This window comes from Pygocentrus nattereri, chromosome 27 (assembly GCF_015220715.1).
Source record: "Pygocentrus nattereri isolate fPygNat1 chromosome 27, fPygNat1.pri, whole genome shotgun sequence".
In the NCBI taxonomy this organism is placed as follows: domain Eukaryota; kingdom Metazoa; phylum Chordata; class Actinopteri; order Characiformes; family Serrasalmidae; genus Pygocentrus; species Pygocentrus nattereri.
In genome coordinates this window covers 20,554,222-20,575,090 of record NC_051237.1, presented here as the reverse complement: position 1 = coordinate 20,575,090, position 20,869 = coordinate 20,554,222, and the positions used below count along the sequence as shown (strand labels likewise).

General features: G+C 39.4%; 1 protein-coding gene across 1 annotated transcript in view; it reads right to left on the bottom strand.

Annotated features, from left to right (window-relative positions):
• The window catches only part of adcy2b (adenylate cyclase 2b (brain)), a 118,411-nt gene that overhangs the window by 50,208 nt on the left and 47,334 nt on the right, over nucleotides 1-20,869 (bottom strand). The window contains exons 4-7 of the mRNA XM_017711434.2: nucleotides 13,936-14,085; nucleotides 7,798-7,946; nucleotides 2,469-2,580; nucleotides 1,462-1,589 (exon numbers count right to left, since the gene is read on the bottom strand). Coding sequence (XP_017566923.2) covers nucleotides 1,462-1,589; nucleotides 2,469-2,580; nucleotides 7,798-7,946; nucleotides 13,936-14,085 — 539 coding nt within the window. The remainder of the gene's footprint in view (nucleotides 1-1,461; nucleotides 1,590-2,468; nucleotides 2,581-7,797; nucleotides 7,947-13,935; nucleotides 14,086-20,869) is intronic.

Below are 20,869 nucleotides of genomic sequence, written 5' to 3'. Positions count from 1 at the left end.
GAGCGACGAGTCTCCAGCACAGTGAAAAATAGATGCGTCCAGGCTTCAGCACTGAACTCATCATGCTGTACAGTAAATTCTTTGTGGTACTGACAGTAGGCCAGAGGTTCAAACTGTTCTGTAATCAATTTCAACCTTGTCTTCATCTGGAGGGCAAAGAGCCCTACGATTAGTATAATGTGGTATTTTATTTTCTATTATCCTACCGTCTTTTTAGGTAATAATGAATTTTTTTTAATAGCCTTTAAACTTTTAGCTGTATCTAATGTTGCAATATGAATGTTTGTAGTATTTTCAAGGTGTGTTCATTCAGTTATTAACCACTGAGTCTTTATGGGCCTACATTTCTAACATATTGTCATAAGCCCACATCACTTAGTGACTATTCTCTAGAATACTTTAGTGACTGTTTTTCAGGATAATTTAGCGACTGTTTTCTAGATAATGCTAATACTTCAGCCTTGAGTTTCATGTAAGTTTTATGCTTCATTTTTAATTTTCATATAAGTGTAGTATATAAAAAGCATGGACTGCAGCTTCAGCTTCTAGCAATGCAGCCAGCCATACATACTTTTAAATCACCTGTCCAGCTGTCCACTAAAGTCCCTAACAGTCTGTCTGAATTGAAAAGAGCGTCTGCTGTGTAATAATAAAAAATATTTTTAAGGTTGTAGAGAGGGTCACTGTACAGATTTCATACAGACAGAGCTGATTTAAAGGTCAGAGGTAACATCCATCCATCCATCCATCCATCCATCCATCCATCCATCCATCCATCCATCCTTCCATCCATATTCTAAGCTGCAGAGGTAACATCTACATAAATACATTGAAATAAAAAAGTAAATGTAGTTGTTCTAATCGTATTTAGAGAGATGTTTGCAGTTTGTGCTGAACAATTATCACTTTTAACCCACAATGCTAAGCTACTGATTCGAGAGAGAGTGGGAGGGGGAAAGGCGGAGAGAGAGAGAGAGAGAGAGAGAGAGAGAGAGAGAGAGAGAGAGAGAGAGAGGGAGAGGAAGAGACAGAGAGAGTGGGAGGGGAAGAGGGGGAGAGAGGGAGAGGGAGAGGGGGAGAGAGAAGGAGAGGGAGAGAGAGAGAGGGGAAGAAAGAGAGAGAGAGAGTGGGAGGGGAAGAGGGGGAGAGAGAGAGGGAGAGGGAGGGGGAGAGAGAGAGAGACAGAGAGAGAGTGGGAGGGGAAGAGGGGGCGAGAGAGAGGGAGAGGGAGAGGGAGAGAGAAAAGGAGAGGGAGAGAGAGAGGGGGAGAGAGAGAGAGAGAGAGAGAGAGAGAGAGGGGGGGAGAGAGAGAGACAGAGAGAGAGGGAGAGGGAGCAAGAGAGAGACAGAGAGAGAGAGAGAGAGAGAGAGAGAGGGAGAGGGAGCAAGAGAGAGACAGAGAGAGAGAGAGAGAGAGAGAGAGAGAGAGAGAGGAAGAGAGAGAGAGAAGTGGTGTTTTACTTGATGGCCTCACACATGTCCAGTCCCATCTTTACGCAGTTCTTGGCATGGTCAGGCAGAGACTCAGGCAGACCGGACACACAGTAATAACAGTCTCCTAAAATCTTAATCCTCATACAGTCATTATCCTGAAACACAAACAGGAAAAAAGCTGATTAGACTAAACAGAGCCATAAACCCCTTAAAATGCAGAAATAAATTAAATAAATAATTTAGCAACTACTATGAATTATTCAGTAACTACTACAACCCCAATTCCAATGAAGTTGGGACGTTGTGTAAAACATAAATCAAAACAGAATACGAGGATTTGCAAATCCTTTTCAACCTATATTCAACTGAATACACTACAATAACGTGTTGCAGGCATCAAATTCAAAATGAGTGAATATTTGCAAAAAACAATAAAGTTTATCCATTTGAACATTAAATATCTGGTCTTTGTAGTGTATTCAATTGAATATAGGTTGAAAAGGATTTGCAAATCATCATATTCTGTTTTTATTTATGTTTTACACAACATCCCAACTTCACTGAAATTGGGGTTGTACAAGTGATTCAATAACTGCTCTGTATTATATAGTATCTAGTCTAAATTGCTCAGTAACTATGAATTATTCAGAAGCTATTATAAACTATTATGAATTGCTCTATAATTATGGGATCTACTATAATATCTATAATACCTAATAATAGTGATACCTTTATCTATAGAGCACTTTTTGTACCAGTGGCACCTTAAAATACTTTACAGACTATAAATTATTCAGTAACTAAATGAAAGTTTGGAAGCACCACTTGTTCTTAAAGTTTAAGGCATTAATATACAGTGGATAGATAGATAGATAGATAGATAGATAGGTAGATAGATAGATAGATAGATAGATAGATAGATAGATAGATAGATAGATAGATAGATAGATAGATAGATAGATAGATAGATAGATAGATAGATATGTAATACATGCTGAAGTCTGGACAGTGAGGTGCTGTGATGAATGCAGTACCTTGGCAATCTGGTCGAATTTGCCAAAAAGCTCATTGAGCATATGAACCAGTTCTCCTGGAGAGCAGTCACTGGCCAGCTGAGTGAATCCAACAATATCTGCATACAGGATACTGTCAAAAGACCACAAAAGACCTTTGAGGGGATAGTTAGGCCTGGATCATCCCATGGGAGCCACTAGGGGGGTCCAGCAGGCAACTATAACTAAACTTAATCAGTGGTTTTGACAGACTTTACTAGAGGCACAGCGAAAAATTGAACACATTTCAAATTTCTCAGTGTTACGGATGATCATAATCCTGACGTTCTCCACGTGTTTCCGAAACACTCTGCTTCCTTTTCGTCCCAAATCACAGCCATTCACCTCTGCACAATTACTTGAATCAAGCTTTCAGGCTTTAGTAGTGAGAGTATTTATTGAATGTGCTTTGAGGTTTTCAAGTGCCAGAAATTCAAGATGTGTCTGAGGGCTCTGAAGACTTTGACGGAGCAGAGAAAGCCCGCTTCCAAGCCCAAGCATAAAACAATTGCAATGTCCTTGTTGGTAGCAATCAAAGGAAAGATATGAATGGCAGAAATTTTCATGCCTGCTGTGTCGTTCTGCTTCAGTTTAGAATGATTGACAGTTCAGGTTTTTAAGTTTGCTGCTTTATTTTTTCTTGTGTACATTCCAGCTGTCAGATTTGTTTTTAATTTTGTCATCTTCAGTTATTCTAAATGTTTTGCTTGTGAAGAGCAGCTGCATGCTTTACAGGGCCATGTTGAATTAGTTGTTGAGTTTATGTTAACCTGTGCTCTCAGCAATGTGTATGTGCTCTTGTTAATATACAAGTATTGTTGGCTATTGTTTTGTCTTGTTTGTGCTCATGACAATGACATGCTCACAATCTGGGCCTGTGGACAGTAATATTTTCATAGTATCTTTATAGATAAAAGCTTGTCATACAGTGTCAGAGACCACGTCAGCAAGACTTACTGAGTTTACTGACACTGCAAAAAATTACATTTAATCAAGAAAGTTAACTTAATAAATCTAATATCTCATCTGCTGAGACTGTTGCAAGCTGAATTTAAGATGATCTTATTTCTAGACATGATTTACTTGTTTTAAGTCATTTTATTAATTAAAATTATCTCACTATATTGGCAGATAATATTGCTTATTTTATGAAATGTACTAGAAACCCGCCACATTATCTGCCGGTAGAGTGAGATCATTTTACTTGATAAAATTACCCATAACAAGCAAATCATCTCTAGAAATAAGGTAAATAATCTTACAATAAGTGCCCAAACTTTTCAAAATTGGATATATTAGATATATTGATTAGATTTAAGGTCATTTCACATGATAAGATACCATTTTTTCGCAGTGTAGCAACTTAATATGGTTTAATCTAAGTGATGAATTAACCAGGGGGTTCGCTCAGTGATAACGGGTGGGCTACAAGCTTATATTTCTCGTCTTCCATCTCTATTGTTAGCAATGTACCTCCACTACAAAGCTAAAGAAGCTGGTGCTAAAGATGCCTTGGCCGATCAGCTACAATTGGGATGATGTAAATATGACTTTCCTGGCCTAAAACAACTCTCAGACAATCGTGTTTAGTACTGCAGCACACATAGAAGAGTCATGTGATCTGTTATTGCATCAAATTGTGTTGTTCCTCACTTTCTTGTTTTATCAGTGATCTGCACCATGAAACCTCCCACTGAGAGGGGTGTACTTCCCCCAGTGTTCTACACGCTGTAATGGCACGGCTGTGAAGTCTGAGGCTTAAGATCTCTGTGAAATCCGGAGTAAATTAGTGCCTCTGTACTCCGACACAAATAGGACTCTTCAGAAAGCCGTTGTGCTGTGGGAGGTCAGAGGAAACATCTAGCCATCTCCCTCTTCCTGCAAAACAAACACGAGTGCCCCTCATAATGAGCCACGCCATCCCTTCAGCATGCTCTCACCATGATGAAAAAACGTATTATGGGGAAGAGTAAAGCTTTGAAGTGAAGCAAAATATTACTTCAAAAACATAAAGGACTCCTTATTTTCCCATATGATGGAAGGAAAGTGGTTTTGAATAAAACTGAAGAATCTCTTTAATATCTGATCTTATTTAAGGGCATACGATTAAATATAAAGTATGTTTATGTATTTATAGAGGCTAGAAATGCACGGGAACTCTGAGTGAGGCACTCACTTGTATTTGGGATATTTAAAGGTAAATTCCACCAATTTTCCAAATTTCTGCGTGATCATATTGTTAAGATGTAAACAAAGTCTCTGGGGATGGATATGAAATGCAGCATTCTAGAGAAATATACCATCAGACTTGATCACAGAGGTGGTCAAAGGAACGGCATGTCTAAACTAAATAGTATCTTGTCAAGGAAAATGATCTTGAATCTAGTCCATATAGCCAATGTTCCTCCTTATTTTAAGATAATTTCACTTATTTCCATCATTTTTTACCTTTTTTAAGTAATTTTATTGAGTAAAATAATCTCACTGTAGTAGCAGATAATTTTGCTTTTTTAAGACATGTGTTTAAAACCAGCAAAATTATCTGCCAGTATAGTGAGATCCTTTTACTTAATAAAATTACTTAAAACAGGTAAAAAGAATGTCTGGAAATAAGCTAAATAATATAATAATAAGTGCACAGCTATTTCAAAATAGGAAATATTACATATTCTGAGTATAATTAAGGTTATTGTCATTTGAGAAGATACTATTTTTTGCAGTGTAAAGTGTTTAACCCTATCCTAACCCTAACCCTAAAGAACACAGCAAGTTATTACATGAAGGCATTACAAATATGTTGCCTGATGTCTAAGAAAGAATTTTAAATAGTTTTGAGATAAGATTTTGGCCCAAAATACATTCATGGTGGAGAGGTACATACAGGGTGTCACAATGCTTGACTAGTGTTAAATTGAAAAGAATACAAAAACACGATATTTGACACTTTACCTTTACCTTTTTGAACTTTATTGTTTTCTATTAAATTCTATGGCCAGTCCAAATTTGATGCCTGCAACATATTTCAACAAAAGTTGTGGCAGGAGCATGTGTACACTGTGTTACATCACCTTTCCTCTTAAAAGCACTTAAAAAGACTGAACGCACACACTAATCCAGTTTTGGCTTTTTTTTTGCTATTTGTATATTAAACATTGCAATAGCTGTGCAACTATACAGGGGCCTTCATTAGCCATGTTTACATACAGCCTGATAATCCATTAATAATCTGACAAATAGCTTAATCGGATAAGAATACGTCCATGTAAACATCTCAATCGGAATATATTAGTCTGATTGAGGCCATTCAGAATACTATTTTTATCCGATTGAACAAGATGGGTAATCCTGTAAATAATCCATTAAATAGAAGAATAATATCCATATAAACGCTTGTATCTGATTACATTCCCAATCGGAAAGTTTAAGTTGCTTTGTTTAAAAGTCTGACATAATTTTAAAGCAATTAAAAACACAAGCACTGCTCACTGCTGCTCATCTCATTCTGACTGGACTCACGTGATGCTTGTTGTCATGGTAACGTCTACACTAAAACCGTAATGAATTCTATCAGATTGACAAAAAAACTTCTTGCATGTAAACACAGCCAGTGTTGTATTTTGGACAGATAATGACATAATGCTCCACATGTTTTAGTGGAAGACAGCTCTGGACAGCAGATAGGTCAGTCTAGGACCTGCACTCTTTAATTACACAGCCATGCTCTTGTAACATCTGCAGAATGTGGCTTGCTGTTGTAATGCTGAAATGAGCATGGGTACCAATACACCACTATGCCATGATAGATGCTGGCAACAATCTGGACGTTCCTTTTCTTCTTTGGCCCGTAGAAAACACTGAGACTCGGAGTCCAGAGAGCTCGGTAGCATTTCTGGGCATTGTTGCTATATAAGTTCTGCTTTGCACAGTACAGCTTAAATTTGATGATGCAGTCACAAGTGATGTTTCTTGATCAATTCATACTGTTTTTTAATGCAGTGCTAGTGAAGGGGTTAAAGATCATGGGCATTCAATTGTAATTTTTGACCTTGACCTTTATGCACAGAGATTTCTTCAGATTCCTGAATCTTATGATGACATTATACAACCCCAATTCCAATGAAGTTGGGATGTTGTGTAAAACATAAATAAAAACAGAATACGATGATTTGCAAATCCTTTTCAACCTATATTCAACTGAAAACACTACAAATACAAGATATTTAATGTTCAAATATATACATTTTATTGTTTTTTGCAAATATTCACTCATTTTGAATTTGATGCCTACAACACGTTCCAAAGAAGTTGGGACAGGGGCAACAAAAGACTCGGAAAGTTGAGGAATGCAGGTTAATTGGAAACAGGTGAGTGTCATGATTGGGTATAAAGGGAGCGTCCCTGAAAGGCTCAGTCATTCACAATCAAGGACGGGCGAGGTTCACTACTTTGTGAACAACTGCGTGAGCAAATAGTCCAACAGTTTAAGAACAATGTTTCTCAACGTGCAATTGCAAGGATTTTAGGGATTTCATCATCTACAGTCCATAATATCATCAAAAGATTCAGAGAATCTGGAGAAATCTCTGCAAGTAAGCGACAAGGCAGAAAACCAACATTGAATGCCCGTGACCTTCGATCCCTCAGGCGGCACTGCGTTATCGAATTCTGTTTTTATTTATGCTTTACACAATGTCCCAACTTCATTGGAATTGGGGTTGTACACTGTAGAGGAAGAAATATCTATAATCCAGCTGATGTGATTATAAATGCAAATAAGTCACTTCGTCTCCAGTTATTAATGTTTGTCTTATCTGTGTTGCTATGGTGACCAGCAGTCTGTGTAAAAATCTTCAGGGTTAAAGGGTGAATTAGCAGTTCTTCATTAACTCCAGCGTTTAAGACCATCTATTGTTAAACTGTATTGTTTGATCTACTGCAGAGGAGGATTACTTTATTATTACCTATAAATGTAATTCTGCTGTGGAGCACCAGGGCAGCACAAGAGCCACATGTTCCCTGGACTAGGCCTTTCCTGGTTGCTCTTTTTAAATCCAAGCATGGTTGCATCACCTGTTAAAGATATCTTTTCTGAAACATCTTTACTTGTCTTTGTTGTTTTTTGGGATGTGTTGCAGGTATAAATTTCAGATTAAGCATGCACTTGCAAAAACATTAAAGTTGCAGTCTATATTTTGCTATAAAAAGCAGTTTTGAGATATACAGAAGGAATCCTGCAGCTGTGCAGGCATGGGTTTGGTTGACCTGACAGATGTCAGAGATATGTGTAGTGTGTTTGGCGGCGCGGTCCTACCTGACGTTGGTGTGTCTCTGCACGTAGAGGTTGTGGAAGTTGTTGGTGTTCTCGGCCTGACCGCAGTTTGGCCCTTGCAGCCTCTGGATAATCTCCGCCTTCATCACACGGGCAATGTGTGCCGGCAGCAGGGATAGCAACAGGCGCTCCTTTTGGTTAAAGAGAGGGTGAAAATGACCACAAACACAGAATTTTTAGGCTGTACAAGTAAGAAAGCTGCTCTTTCTTAATACTACAGAATCTAAAAGCTTATTGTTTTTCCTGAATAAGGGGAAGGGCAATTCCACTGACTGGTCAAAATTTCTGAATAATTTTATTCTTAAGATGTAAACAAGGTCAGTGAGAATGGTTTGATATGAAATGCTGAGCTCAGACCAGAGTTCAGTGTTAACATTGGGTTGTAATAGGAAACAGACATCTGAAATGTAAGTGGTATGCTGTCAAATATCTGAGACATTGTTTTATGATAGTTTTGAGGTAAAGTTTTGGCCTAAAACATATTTTTAAAAATCTATTTATGGGAAAAAGGCAAAATAGTGTCAAAAATGCCCATTTTTTTTCAGATTTACCATTTTAACATTATCAATTACATAATAAGGTCTTAGTCTGTAAGTTTCTCTACAGTAAACCATTTCACATCAAACCACTCTGAATAACTTGTATCTCATCAACTGAATTGCATAGAAGTGTTGAAAAATTGTTTGTTTGTATGGCTTTAAATGACCTATTATGGAAGAAAAAGAGCCAAATCAATCAATGACAGAAATTACAACCGCAGTGAAACTCAAACTCGTGAGTTTGAGCAGATGGGTGCTGTGATGCTGTTCTATTCACTCGGTCGTGAATTAAGGTGCAGACTGGCTCCGGCCCAATAACTGCAGTGAAATTGCAGATGAAGTGTGTTCAGAGCAGAACAGACTGTGACTTAGGGGGCACAAAAGGAAGGTTAATTATGGTCTGACTCTGTGCATTTGTCTGACTTTCAAAAAAATGACACACAGAAATGCTTTCAAATCAACGTGTTATTATCAAAACAGGCCTTTTCCTCTCACAATCGGCTTCAGGTTCAGCACACTTGTTTCTCAGACTGGTGCTGATGTGAAATGACTACAGCTGAGAAGCTGGAACAAAAATTCCAAAAATGTCCAGATAGCCCTTCTAATTAGTCAGTTCAATAGCTAGAGACACATCTTGTATAATCTCCACAGAAAAGTACTGACCAATAGGAATGGAATGATCTAGAGCATCTCCACATGAGCCTAAGGTCACCATGCCCGCCAGCTAGGTGGATACAAAGCCCTCCAGGAGCTGTGGAACTGTGTTCTCTGGAGTGAAGGCGCTCTAGCCAATACCTTTGAGATGAGCTGAAGATCCAGAATTATCATCCAACATCAGAACCTGATCTCACTAATGCTCTTGTGGCTGAATGCAAACAAATCCTTGCAGGAATGTTCCAACATCTATTGTAAAGCCTTGCCAGAAGAGTAGAGGCTGTTACTGCTTCAAAGGAGGACTAACTTCCTATTAATACCCTTCATTTCAGAAGAAAGACTGGATGAGCAGATGTCTACAAAGGTAGGTAAGAGTGGAAGGTAAAAGCAGATGAAGGCATCCATAAATAACGAAACAAATTACATTAATACTTAAAAAGTGTTGAGAATATTAAATCCTGCATTGTGTATTAGTTTCCTTGACAAAACTGAAGTAATATAGTGGTCTGACTTTACTGTTGACACAGTTTGTGATGTCTTTTAACCGTCTGCACAGGTTTAAAATCTCAGTCACTTTCACTTACTTTAACAAAACGAGACAGTCTGCACTCTTTGATTTGAATTAAGTAGCCCACATTCAGTCATAGCTCACATTTGTTGATGCCAAGTATCTTATACTCATGCAGTTATGCGCAAAAGTTTGTGCACCCCTGGTCAAAAGCGATATTTTGTTAAAGTGAAAACTCACCCACTCCAGTGAACATCCAGGGAAGGGACATTGAGATTGTCAAGACCTACAAGTACCTGGGTGTTCATCTAAACAACAAACTGGACTGCTCTGACAACACACACACCCTGTATAAGAAAGGCCAGAGCAGACTCCACCTGCTGAGGAGGCTCCGGTCCTTTGGAATACAGGGTGGACTTCTCCACTCTTTTTATGACTCTGTGGTGGCATCAGCCGTCTTCTATGGCATTGTCTGCTGGTGAGGTGGCATTACAGCAGCAGACAGGAAGAAACTGGACAAGCTTATCAGGAAGGCTAGTTCTGTCCTGGGCTGTGCGCTGGACCCAGTGGGGGAGGTGGCGGAGAGGAGGATGTTGGCCAAGCTTGCATCCATAATGGACATCCCCTCTCACCCACTACAGGAGACAGTTGCAGCACTGGGCAGCTCCTTCAGTGACAGGCTCCTCCACCTGCGATGCGGAACAGAGCGATACCGCAGCTCCTTTCTCCCCACTGCTGTTCGGCTCTACAATCAAAACCTCCCCAAGCAGAGACCCAGACGCTTTCTGTCATAAACACACTATGGCTTCACACCTCACTCTATCACAGTGCACTCTATCACAAACACACCACATAGACCTGTATCTTATCCCACCTCTAATTGATGTGCAATATCTGCTGCTGACAGAATGGTAGAAATGCAATACATACGCAAGTCCTGTGCAATATCTGTAATCATTACTGTGCAATATCTACAATTTCTGTGTGATATCCAGTCACTACCTGCTCAGAAATGTGCAATATCCATACAACTGCATGTGTAAAGTGTAAATTTGTATAGTTTCTTAATTCTATTTTTTTTTTTTTTATATTTTTCTGCTAACAGACGTCTTGTTTATTTATTTATTTCTATAGTATATCTTATATTTTGCATTTTGTATGATGCACATCTTTGTCTATTTATTGGTCTTTATCTGCTTACTGTGTATTCGGCTGTAACAATGCAAATTTCCCCCAGTGGGATAATAAAAGTCTATCTTATCTTATCTTAAATGAAGACAAACTCTAGAGAACACATGAATGCACAAGTGCCTGCAGAATTGAACCTATCGCTGCTGTCAGCACAAAACTGTGTATCTCCAGAATAGTAACTTTACAGGAGAAGGAAAAAACATACTATACTTTAATGTAATGAAACCAGACTTCTTGTCCAAGTAGTTCTGGGCAATCTTTGGGTAATTCATTGTGAAATTTAAACACAATGTAAATGGGAAACAGCTATTTTCAAATTATGTAAAAAATGGAGATATGAGGGTTTGTTCCCAGCAAAAGCCTCAACAAGCTTCAGCTAGTCCAGAATGCTGCAGCCAGAATCCTTACAAGAACCAGAAAGTTTGACCACATTAGCCCAGTTTTATCAGTCCTACACTGGTTACCAGTGAAATTTGATTATAAAATTCTATTACTGACCTATAAAGCTCTAAACGGACTCGCCCCTCAGTACCTGAGTGAACTTCTCTCCTACTATGAACCATCACGCCTACTTAGCTCACAAGGTGCTGGCTTACTATTAGTGCCTAGAATTAATTAAGTTTTAACTTTTAAACCATTTTAAAACTTTTAAATCTGTATCCAGATCATTTCACGGTAACAACTCCTGATAGAGAACAGCTGTCAGCCTCTGTCTAATTGCTCAGATCTCACACACGTCACCATCACCTCCTAGAGGCTCTTTCTAATCATTTCACACAGAAACCAACAAACGCAGCAAGAGCAGGCAGAAGGAAGTCTTACACAAACTTCCACCCCACCCAGCTCTTAAAGGAAGGATAGGGTGGGGATTATTGAGCTATTTCTGTCCAAAACAACTCTCAGCTTCACTTTGGCCTTCAGAGCAGATTGTAGTGACATAATGATCCTTTGTGTTCAACTGCGTGGATGACTCATACTAACAACCCCACCCCCACCACCACCCCCCCGCCCCTATTACTCTACAGCCCTCGCTCACCCACCTGAAGCTACACTTACTCTTCCGACCTGCAGAGCCAGCCATTATCAGTCATATTAATAATTAAGAGAATCTACTGACTATAATGTGGAGCTGATTCAAGTTTTCAAAAAGGCCAAACACAACTTAACAATAACCAACTATGCTCAAAATCCAGAACAAATTACTGGGGAAAGTATAACTAGTCCGTTTCTTTTTTCATTATTTCTGCATATTTAAACTGTTAAGATATAAACAAAGTCATTTAGAGTAGTTTGTCATTTAGAGTAGTCAGAATTGTTCACAGTGGCGGTAATAATAATATCCAGACATCTGAAGAGTTTAATGCCTCTAAACAGCTTCAGGCCTGAGACACTGGATTTTGAGAAGGTTTTGGTCTAAAACATTTGATGATTACATACAAGAACTCAGAAGCGCCTCCCACGCAAGTCAAATGTGTCTTTCTCTAATACAAGATGCAGTTACATCCAAAATGGTCAAATCTACCTGCAGCTTCTGTGATGACATTTTGGAATTCTTTTATCTTTTGCTCTGCTCTCAGGATAGATTTGCTGGGGTAGCGTGGCCTGGACAAATTGGCAGTGGTTTTAAATGTTCTCCACTTGTAGACAATCTTCCAGACAGTGGAATGATTGATTTCCAATATTTTGGATATCTTCTTAAACCCCTTTCCAGACTCATAGTTATCTACAACTTACTTTCTGAAGGCCTCAGAGAGCTATTTTAAGCTAGGCATGATGATTCTCACACTCCAGCAACAAAGAGCAAACCAGACCTCATCAAGGTCTACACCTGAGTTCAATTTGACACATTTAAAGCTGTCATTTAACAAGTGACACTTGTATGTATATATATATATATATATATATATATTATATCACCTTAATTGATCAACACTGTTTAAATGAAGACCTGAAATCTGTATCTCCAAATGTGTTGAAAAAGTCTATACTTTTCATGAGGTGTACTTACTTCTTCACATCACTGTAATTATACTACCAATAAAACAACAGTGACCTTTAAAAAAGTAACCTTTAATATCATCTAGGCACAGACCTAGAACAAACGTAGGCTCACAGGTGGTTTTGGATAATAAATAAAACAGCAATATTTGTGTTGTAGACATTGTGACTCCTGGTTCCTATCAGCACCACTGTAAAGACATCTGAGTCTGTAAGTGTCTCTGCAGTGAACCACTTCAGATCAAACCACTCTGAATGACTTCAGCTGCGAAAACACACCCCGATACGAATTCACTGTTTTTGTGATGTCATGGAACCAGCACACGTCCATACACCCACCTATATGACCTACAGCCGTTCAGCTCCATCCATTCACATTGTAGTTCTAAGGGTTTTTTTTTTAGTCAAGATTGCTTTTTGAATGGGGCACAATAGTCAGATCTTATTTACATTCTGAAAGGAACAGCCTTTTTATTACAAAGGCTGGCTTTATATGGTGAAAGCTTTGAGCAACAGTGCTTGAAACCTACATCACACTATATTAGCCTTGAGCTGCATCATATGCCGCAGACTGCAACTCATTTGAAACTGTGTTGCAATGGTTGCAAGGGTCTCAAATTTGTGGAACAACTTTCATGGACAAAATGACAATGAGTGACCCAAGGCTGGTAGTTTTTCATTTGGTGGGTTTCCATGACAACAAATATGAGTTTCTCCAAGCCAACATTTCTGTTACAAGCTGTCTTAAGTAGCTAGTTCTCACTAACAGCTGCTCAAACAGCTGTATGCGCCACTGTCTATTCTTGCAAAACATACGCCTTGAGGCACTCGATGTGCTTCTTGGACAGAGCGAGTGAGACATCAAGTACAGTTGTAATGGTTACTTAAACATACATTTTCAAAATCTTGAAAAAGACCCAATCATATATTCAATATGTGGCTACCTAGCAGAGTAATTTGAATGCTTTGTGTGCAACTGTGTGTTCAAATTGCTTTGTGTAACTGTCAAGTTGAACAGAAAGTGTGCTGCCGGCGGCTCACAACATGCAACCAGGTGCGTGAATGTTTTACCATGAACAGCCAGCCAGCCAAAGAAAGGTTGAAAAATGGTCATATGATATTAATTATGTTCATTATTGGCTCATAAAAACACGCAAACATAATAAGGGGAAAAAAAGAAAGCATAAGAAAAATGTAGGAAATGCTCTGCTGCATCTCGTGTTTTCATACCTGCTGATGTTTCTCAAATTCCAGTTTGATTGGTGCCTTGATGCAGTTACACGTGTCCTGGTAGGTCTGTCTGAGAGCGAGATCCATCAGGTGCTTGTGATAGGCGCCTGCCATGTTCCCACAGGCAAAGATGATGATGTTGGCCAGGATCTGTACAGATAGAGAGAGAGAACCATCTCAGTTAGCAAGACATGCTGAGAGACTTACGTGTGCGCTCACTGGCCACTTTATTAGAAACACCCCTATTGCAGCTCCTCTTTGCTGGCATGCAGTAAAAGACTGTGGCTCATCTACTCAGGGACAGTTTGAGTTAGCCATCCTATCTTCATCGCTGATAAGCTGATTTTGTGTGAGTATTTTTGGGTGGTGGGTGGTCTACTCTCAACCTAGGAGTGACACTAATGTGTGTCCAGCATCGCCAATGTGTCTGATGCACTCGTACCAGCGCCACACACACTACCATGTCAGTGTTACTTCTGTGCTGGGAATGATGCAAAACCCAAATACAGTGGTGCCTGAAAGTTTGTGAACCCTCTAGAATTTTCTGTATTTCTGCATAAATTCCACCTAAACCCTTATCAGATTTTCACACAAGTCTTAATAGTAGATAAAAAGAACCAGAGGAGAAATTAGAGTCTGGGGTTTTCAACCAATGGGGTGGCAATCAGGTGTGAGTGACTACCCTGTTTTATTTAAAGAACAGAGATCTATCAGAGGCCGATCTTCATGACACAAAGGAGATTTCTGAGGACATCAGAGGAAGAGTTGTTAATGCTCATTTGGCTGGAAAAGTTTAGGAAACCATCTCTGAAGAGTTTGGACTCCACCAATCCACAGTCAGACAGATTGTGTAAAAATGAAGGAAATTCAAGACCACAGTTTCCCTCCCCAGGAGTGGTCAACCAACAAAGATTGCACTAAGAGCAAAGCCATGAGATCACAAAGGAACCCAGGGTAACTTCCAAGCAACTACAGGCCTGTCTTACAGTGGCTAATGTTAATGTTCATGAGTTCACCGTCAGGAGAACACTGAACAGCAATAGCGTGCATGACAGGGTTGCTCTCCAAAAAGAACATTACTGCCCATCTGCAGTTTGATAAAGATCACATGGATGAGCCAGAAGGCTATTGGAACAATGTTATGTGGACGATTGACACCAAAACACATCTTTTTCGGTTTAAATGAGAAGCGTTATATTTGGAGAAAGAAAAACACTGCATTCCAGAATAAAAACCTCACCCCATATGTGAAACATGGTGGTGGTAGTATCATGGTTTGGGCCTGTTTTGATCTGGGCCAGGACGGCTTTCCGTCATTGATGGAACAATGAACTCGTATTATGCCCGTAAATTCTAAAGGAAAATGTCAGGACATCTGTCCATGTGCTGAAACTCAAGAGAATGTGGGTCATTCAGCAAGACAATGACCCTAAGCACACAAGTGGATCTACCAAAGAATGGTTAAAGAAGGATAAAGTTAATGTTCTGGAAATGGCCAAGTCAAAGCCCTGAACTTAATCCTATAGGAATGTTGTGGAAGGACATGAAGCAGCAGATCATTGGAGAAAACCCACCAACAAAACAGAGTTGAAGCTGCTTTGTATGGAGTATGGGCTAAGATTCCACCAAGCCGAAGTGCATGACTAATCAACAATAATAATAAAAATAAATTGAAAAGATAAATGCCAAAAGCGACCAAAAGATACAAGTAAGAAATGCATGAAAAGTTGCTTCGTGTTGTTCTGAGATAGAAAAGGCCAGACTTTCGCAATACATCTCAAAAGATGAAAAGTTAGGATAGTGACTGCATAGAGGAATAGAGGGGCAATAAACTGATAAACTGTGCAGCAATGGATGGACAACAGTCTGTACACCTTCTGTACAAAAGTCAGAGACCACCTTAAATTTAATTTCCAGTCAAAATTAAGTCACTTTTTTCAGGACTCACCAACATTTTTAGAAATTAACTTATTATCCAGACCTCAATATCACTGAATGTGTTTGGGACTATTTGGATGGTGAGAAGCAGAACATTCGAAACCAAGTTATAAGACTGAACTTTGGAGTTGTGGAAAAACAACATGCGGATTTCTTTGAAAGACTGAAAGCAAGTCTCCTGAAAAGAAGCTCACTGAAAGCAAAGAGTGGACACAGTCAATGCTGAATATATAGATATATATTTAATTGTTGTGATTTATGTGTCATTTTCTGTTAAATAGATGTTTTCTCACAAAATGACTCACTTAATAGTCCTTTGGCCTGGATACTAAATAAAAGCAGGGAAGTCTAATCTAAATAAATATTTCTGTGCTTAATCAGTTGAGAGATGTTCCCTGAATCTGAAAGCTGCTTTTGTGTCTAAGGCTCTGTCTAGTGGACAGTCTGAATACAAAAATACAGCATTTTTTGCAATAACGGCAGGCAATGTTTAAAACATTAGCCACAAAATAAACCATGACATAAGACACAGTAGGAAAGCATCTCAAACGGGCAGGAACGTCCTGCGCTTCGGTGAGCTTTAGGCATAAAAAGTGTACACAGTAAAGGTTCACTCACTGTGCAGATGAGCTAAAAATGTCAGTCATTTTAATTAGCCTCCAAAAACCTCCCACTAATATAAGCCAGACTGTCATTATTAGCAGATTAAACTGGTCCAGCAGAGGCAATTACACTGCACTCTTCATCAATTAAGCGCGCACAGTCGACAAGGAGCTCCTGTTTCTTTTATTTCTTGGTTGAGGCGTAATTTAGATTCAGCATAGATTCTATTGAGATGCTGTTTACTTTTCCACGTCGCCTTTGGAGGAGCCTATCTCTCTTTCTCTCTTTATCATCCTCTGATTCTTCTCTTCCTTCCTTGCTATTTCAGGTCTGACCCACTTGCCCTGAAAAATGGTGCTTTGAGTCACATCAACACATTTCTCTTCCGAAGTAGTCGATGAAAAACAGCAATTGTGTTTTTTCACAACGTAGAACTCACTATTGTTTTCAATGACATAAAATGAATAACCTATTAATCTTAATCTTAATGAACTGACAAAAGGTTAGATATATTTGCTGATGTGTCATCTTGCCAGCTGCTCAGTTACAAAGGACTTGAAGTGTTTTTTTAATTTTGTTTACAATGACAACCAGATAGAGTTATTCATAAAATCATGAACATGTGCCAGCCCCCTGCGATGGACTGGCGACCAGTCCAGGGTGTATCCTGCCTTCCGCCCAAAGACTGCTGGGATAGGCTCCAGCATCCCCCCGCGACCCTGACGGAGAAGCGGCTTAGAAAATGGATGGATGGATGGATGGATGTGCCAGCCATGTGAGGAAACAGTGCTCACAATGACTACAACACAAATGTAGCCATTGAATTTACTAACAGAAATGACCAGTGAACATATGCATGTCTTTTAGGCCTGTGCCTGGTGACAGTTAACCAAGTTGACATGGCAAAAACCTCCAGGCATTGTTAAAATCACACAGAAACACATCATTTATGACATTGGCTGACTCTCTTACCCAGAGCGACATACAATTTGATCGTTTTACGCAGGTAGGCGAAGGTAGTGTTAGGAGTCTTGCCCAAGGACTCTTATTGGTATAGTGTAGGGTGCTTGAACCCCAGTCTACAGCATAGAAGGCAGAGGAGTTACTCACTACACTACACCAACCACAGCTGTAGTCCTACTCACAAACCTCTCTGTGGGGTGATGTGATATCCTACATCAATACACTACACACTTAAAAATGATGGTTCTTCAAGGGTTCTATATAGTACATTCAAAGAACCCTTTCCATGATTAAAGGGTACTTTGCGTTGTGAAAGCGTTCTTCACATTAATGCAGAATGTGCTATAGATGGTTCTATATAAAACCTTTTTGAGAAGGTTTTTATGTAGCACCAAAAAGGGTTCTTCTATTGTTACGAGGTCAAGCCTATTAGCACAGAAGAACCCTTTTTGGTGCTATATATGTGTCAGTATGTGCTAATGTCCTAGTATAGGCTAAAATAGTAATAAACAAAACACAGACTTACTTTGCTCTGATTTAAGCTTTAGGTCAGTTACAGCTGCTTTTCTGTGCAGTTTTTTTATGTGTAATGTCTTGTCTGTAGATTTCTTATGTACACTGTGTTTTATATGGAAATGAGGCTGTGGTCTCTGAGGGTCTGCCCTAATAAAAAGAAAGTGTGTTTTATTAGGCGTGGACTTAGAGACAGAGGGCTCTGTTAATATATCATTCTGCTAACTATAATTACTGAGTAGTACCCATAAAAGGTTGAAGACAGATCAGGGCCAGTGAGGCACTCCCGCTTTAATTAGAAAACAAACCCACAGTCCTTATATCACACTGTTGACTTTCAACATACATTTATGATAATGAGCCCCTGCTCACAAGTCCCGTAATCTAAGAACAGAGAGAGTGTGAAAAACCTGAAAGGTCTGAAGGAGATGGGCCTCAAGTGCCAGTTTGGTCATACTTTATTTGGATGGTCCCCTATAGTTTATCTACAATTACTTAAAAACAGACTTTATGGAGATACACTATATTTCCAAAAGTATTCGCTCATCTTCCTTCACACGCATATGAAATTGAGTGACATCCCATTCTTAATCTATTGGGTTTAATATGATGTTGGTCCACCCTTTGCAGCTACAACAGCTTAAACTGTTCTGGGAAGGCTTTCCACAAGGTTTAGGAGTGTTTTTATGGGAATTTTTGACCGTTCTTCCAGAAGCGCATTTGTGAGGTCAGACACTGATGTTGGATGAGAAGGCCTGGCTCACAGTCTCCGCTCTGGTGTTCTTTTGGGTTGAGGTCAGGACTCTGTGCAGGCCAATCAAGTTCTTCTACACCAAACTGTCTCATCCACGTCTTTATGGACCTGCTTTGTGCACTGGTGTGCAGTCACGTTGGAACAGGAGTTCCAAGAGGGGTCATCTCCAAACATCGGGAGCATGAAATTGTCCAAAATCTCTTGGTGCTGAAGCATTAAGAGTTCCTTTCGCTGGAACTAAGGGGCCGGGCCCAACTCCTGAAAAGCAACCCCACACCATAATCCCCCCTCCACCAAACTTTACACTTGGCACAATGCAGTCAGACAAGTACCGGTTGTGGCTCTTTACACCAGTGCATTCGACGCATTGCATTGTGCTTGAGCTGATCTGAAGGCCACATGAAGTTTGGAGGTCTGTAACGATTGACTCAGCAGAAAGTTGGCAACCTCTGTGTACTATGCGCCTCAGCATCCGCTGACCCTGCTCTGTCATTTTATGTGGCTGACCACTTCGTGGCTGAGTTGCTGTCGTTCCCAATCTCTTCCACTTTGTTATAATCCCACTGACAGTTGACTGTGGAATATTTAGTAGTGAGGAAATTTCACGACTGCACAGGTGGCGTCCAATCACGGGACCACTCTGGAATTCACTGAGCTCCTGAGAGCAACCCATTCTTTCACTAATGTCTGTAGAAGCAGTCTGCAGGCCTAGGGGCTTGGTCTTATACACCTGTGGCCATAGAAGTGATTGGAACACCTGAATTCAATGATTTGCATGGGTGACTGAACACTTTTGGAAATATAGCGTACTTAGTTGATTTTCAGGAACATTATGGTAAGAGTTAATGGGAAGAGCATGTATAGATTTTGTGCTGAAATTATGGTTATGGATTAATGTTTAAGGTTAGGTTTAAATTTAATAAAATCTGTCACACCCAACTTCACGGTGAGTTGCATTTAATAGGTATTTAGGTGAATAAGACAGACTGAGTATCCAGTAAAGTGTTACTGCCAATGTTAATGAGAGCAGTAGCAGTTTCTCACAAACATTAGACAGAAGTCAATGTGGTTAGAATACCTCAAGATTTGACTCCGATGTTAAGGCAGGTCTGAATGTAAAAGCCTCTTAATGAAGGAATACAGACAAAATGCTCTAACTGTCCAAACAGCACACCACATGAGCTTAATGGGGAACCAGCAGGTCGCTGTTTGAGGGTTCTGTGAAAGAAAATACTTGGCTTTTCGACAGCATCCAAGCCCTTCGTGTTACCATAGTGTTGCCGTGGCAACCACTGCCACTATTAACCTCTGGTTAAAACATTAAATTTCAGAAAACGCTCAGATTTCCTCAATAAGTGAGCCAGTACAAGGAGTTCTGCAGGGACATTTCAACAGCCAGCACATGAGCACTGGTGTTCTTGAGTAAGAATAACTGGTTTCTCATTTAAAGGATCCATATGTTACATTTTTACAGTATTTCCGTAAATAGGGTAAACAAATATTTCATATTTACATGAACTTTACGTGAACTTTATTCAGTTCATGCTAAAAACCCTCAAATACAGCTGAATTAAAACAATTCTGCAAAGAAGAGTGGGCCAAAATTCCTACACAGTGATGTAAAAGACTCATTGCAAGTTATTGCCAACATTTGATTGCAGTTTTTTCTGCCAAGGGTGGCACAACCAGTTATTAGGTTTGGGGGGGCAATTACATTTTCACATGGGTGATATATACTTTGAATACATTTTTATGTTCAGTATCTTCATGGAACAATTATTTAAAAACTGCATTTTGTGCCTGCTTGTGTTGTCTTTATATATGTATGTATCGCTGTTGTCAGAAGAAAACTATCAGACTATCAAACAAAAATATCAGCATTTTTGACATTTTGCAGTTTTTTTGACATAGTTTGAAAATATTTGTTACCCTTGATATTGTATGTAAATTTCGTAATGAATGGACTAAAAGAAATAGATAGATAGATAGATAGATAGATAGATAGATAGATAGATAGATAGATAGATAGATAGATAGATAGATAGATAGATAGATAGATAGATAGACACTACTAAGGCAGCTTGTATATGGATTTGCGCTGATTCATACACTGTGATGTATGGGCGGTTGTTAATGACCTTTATACGGCAGTCAATTCCGGCC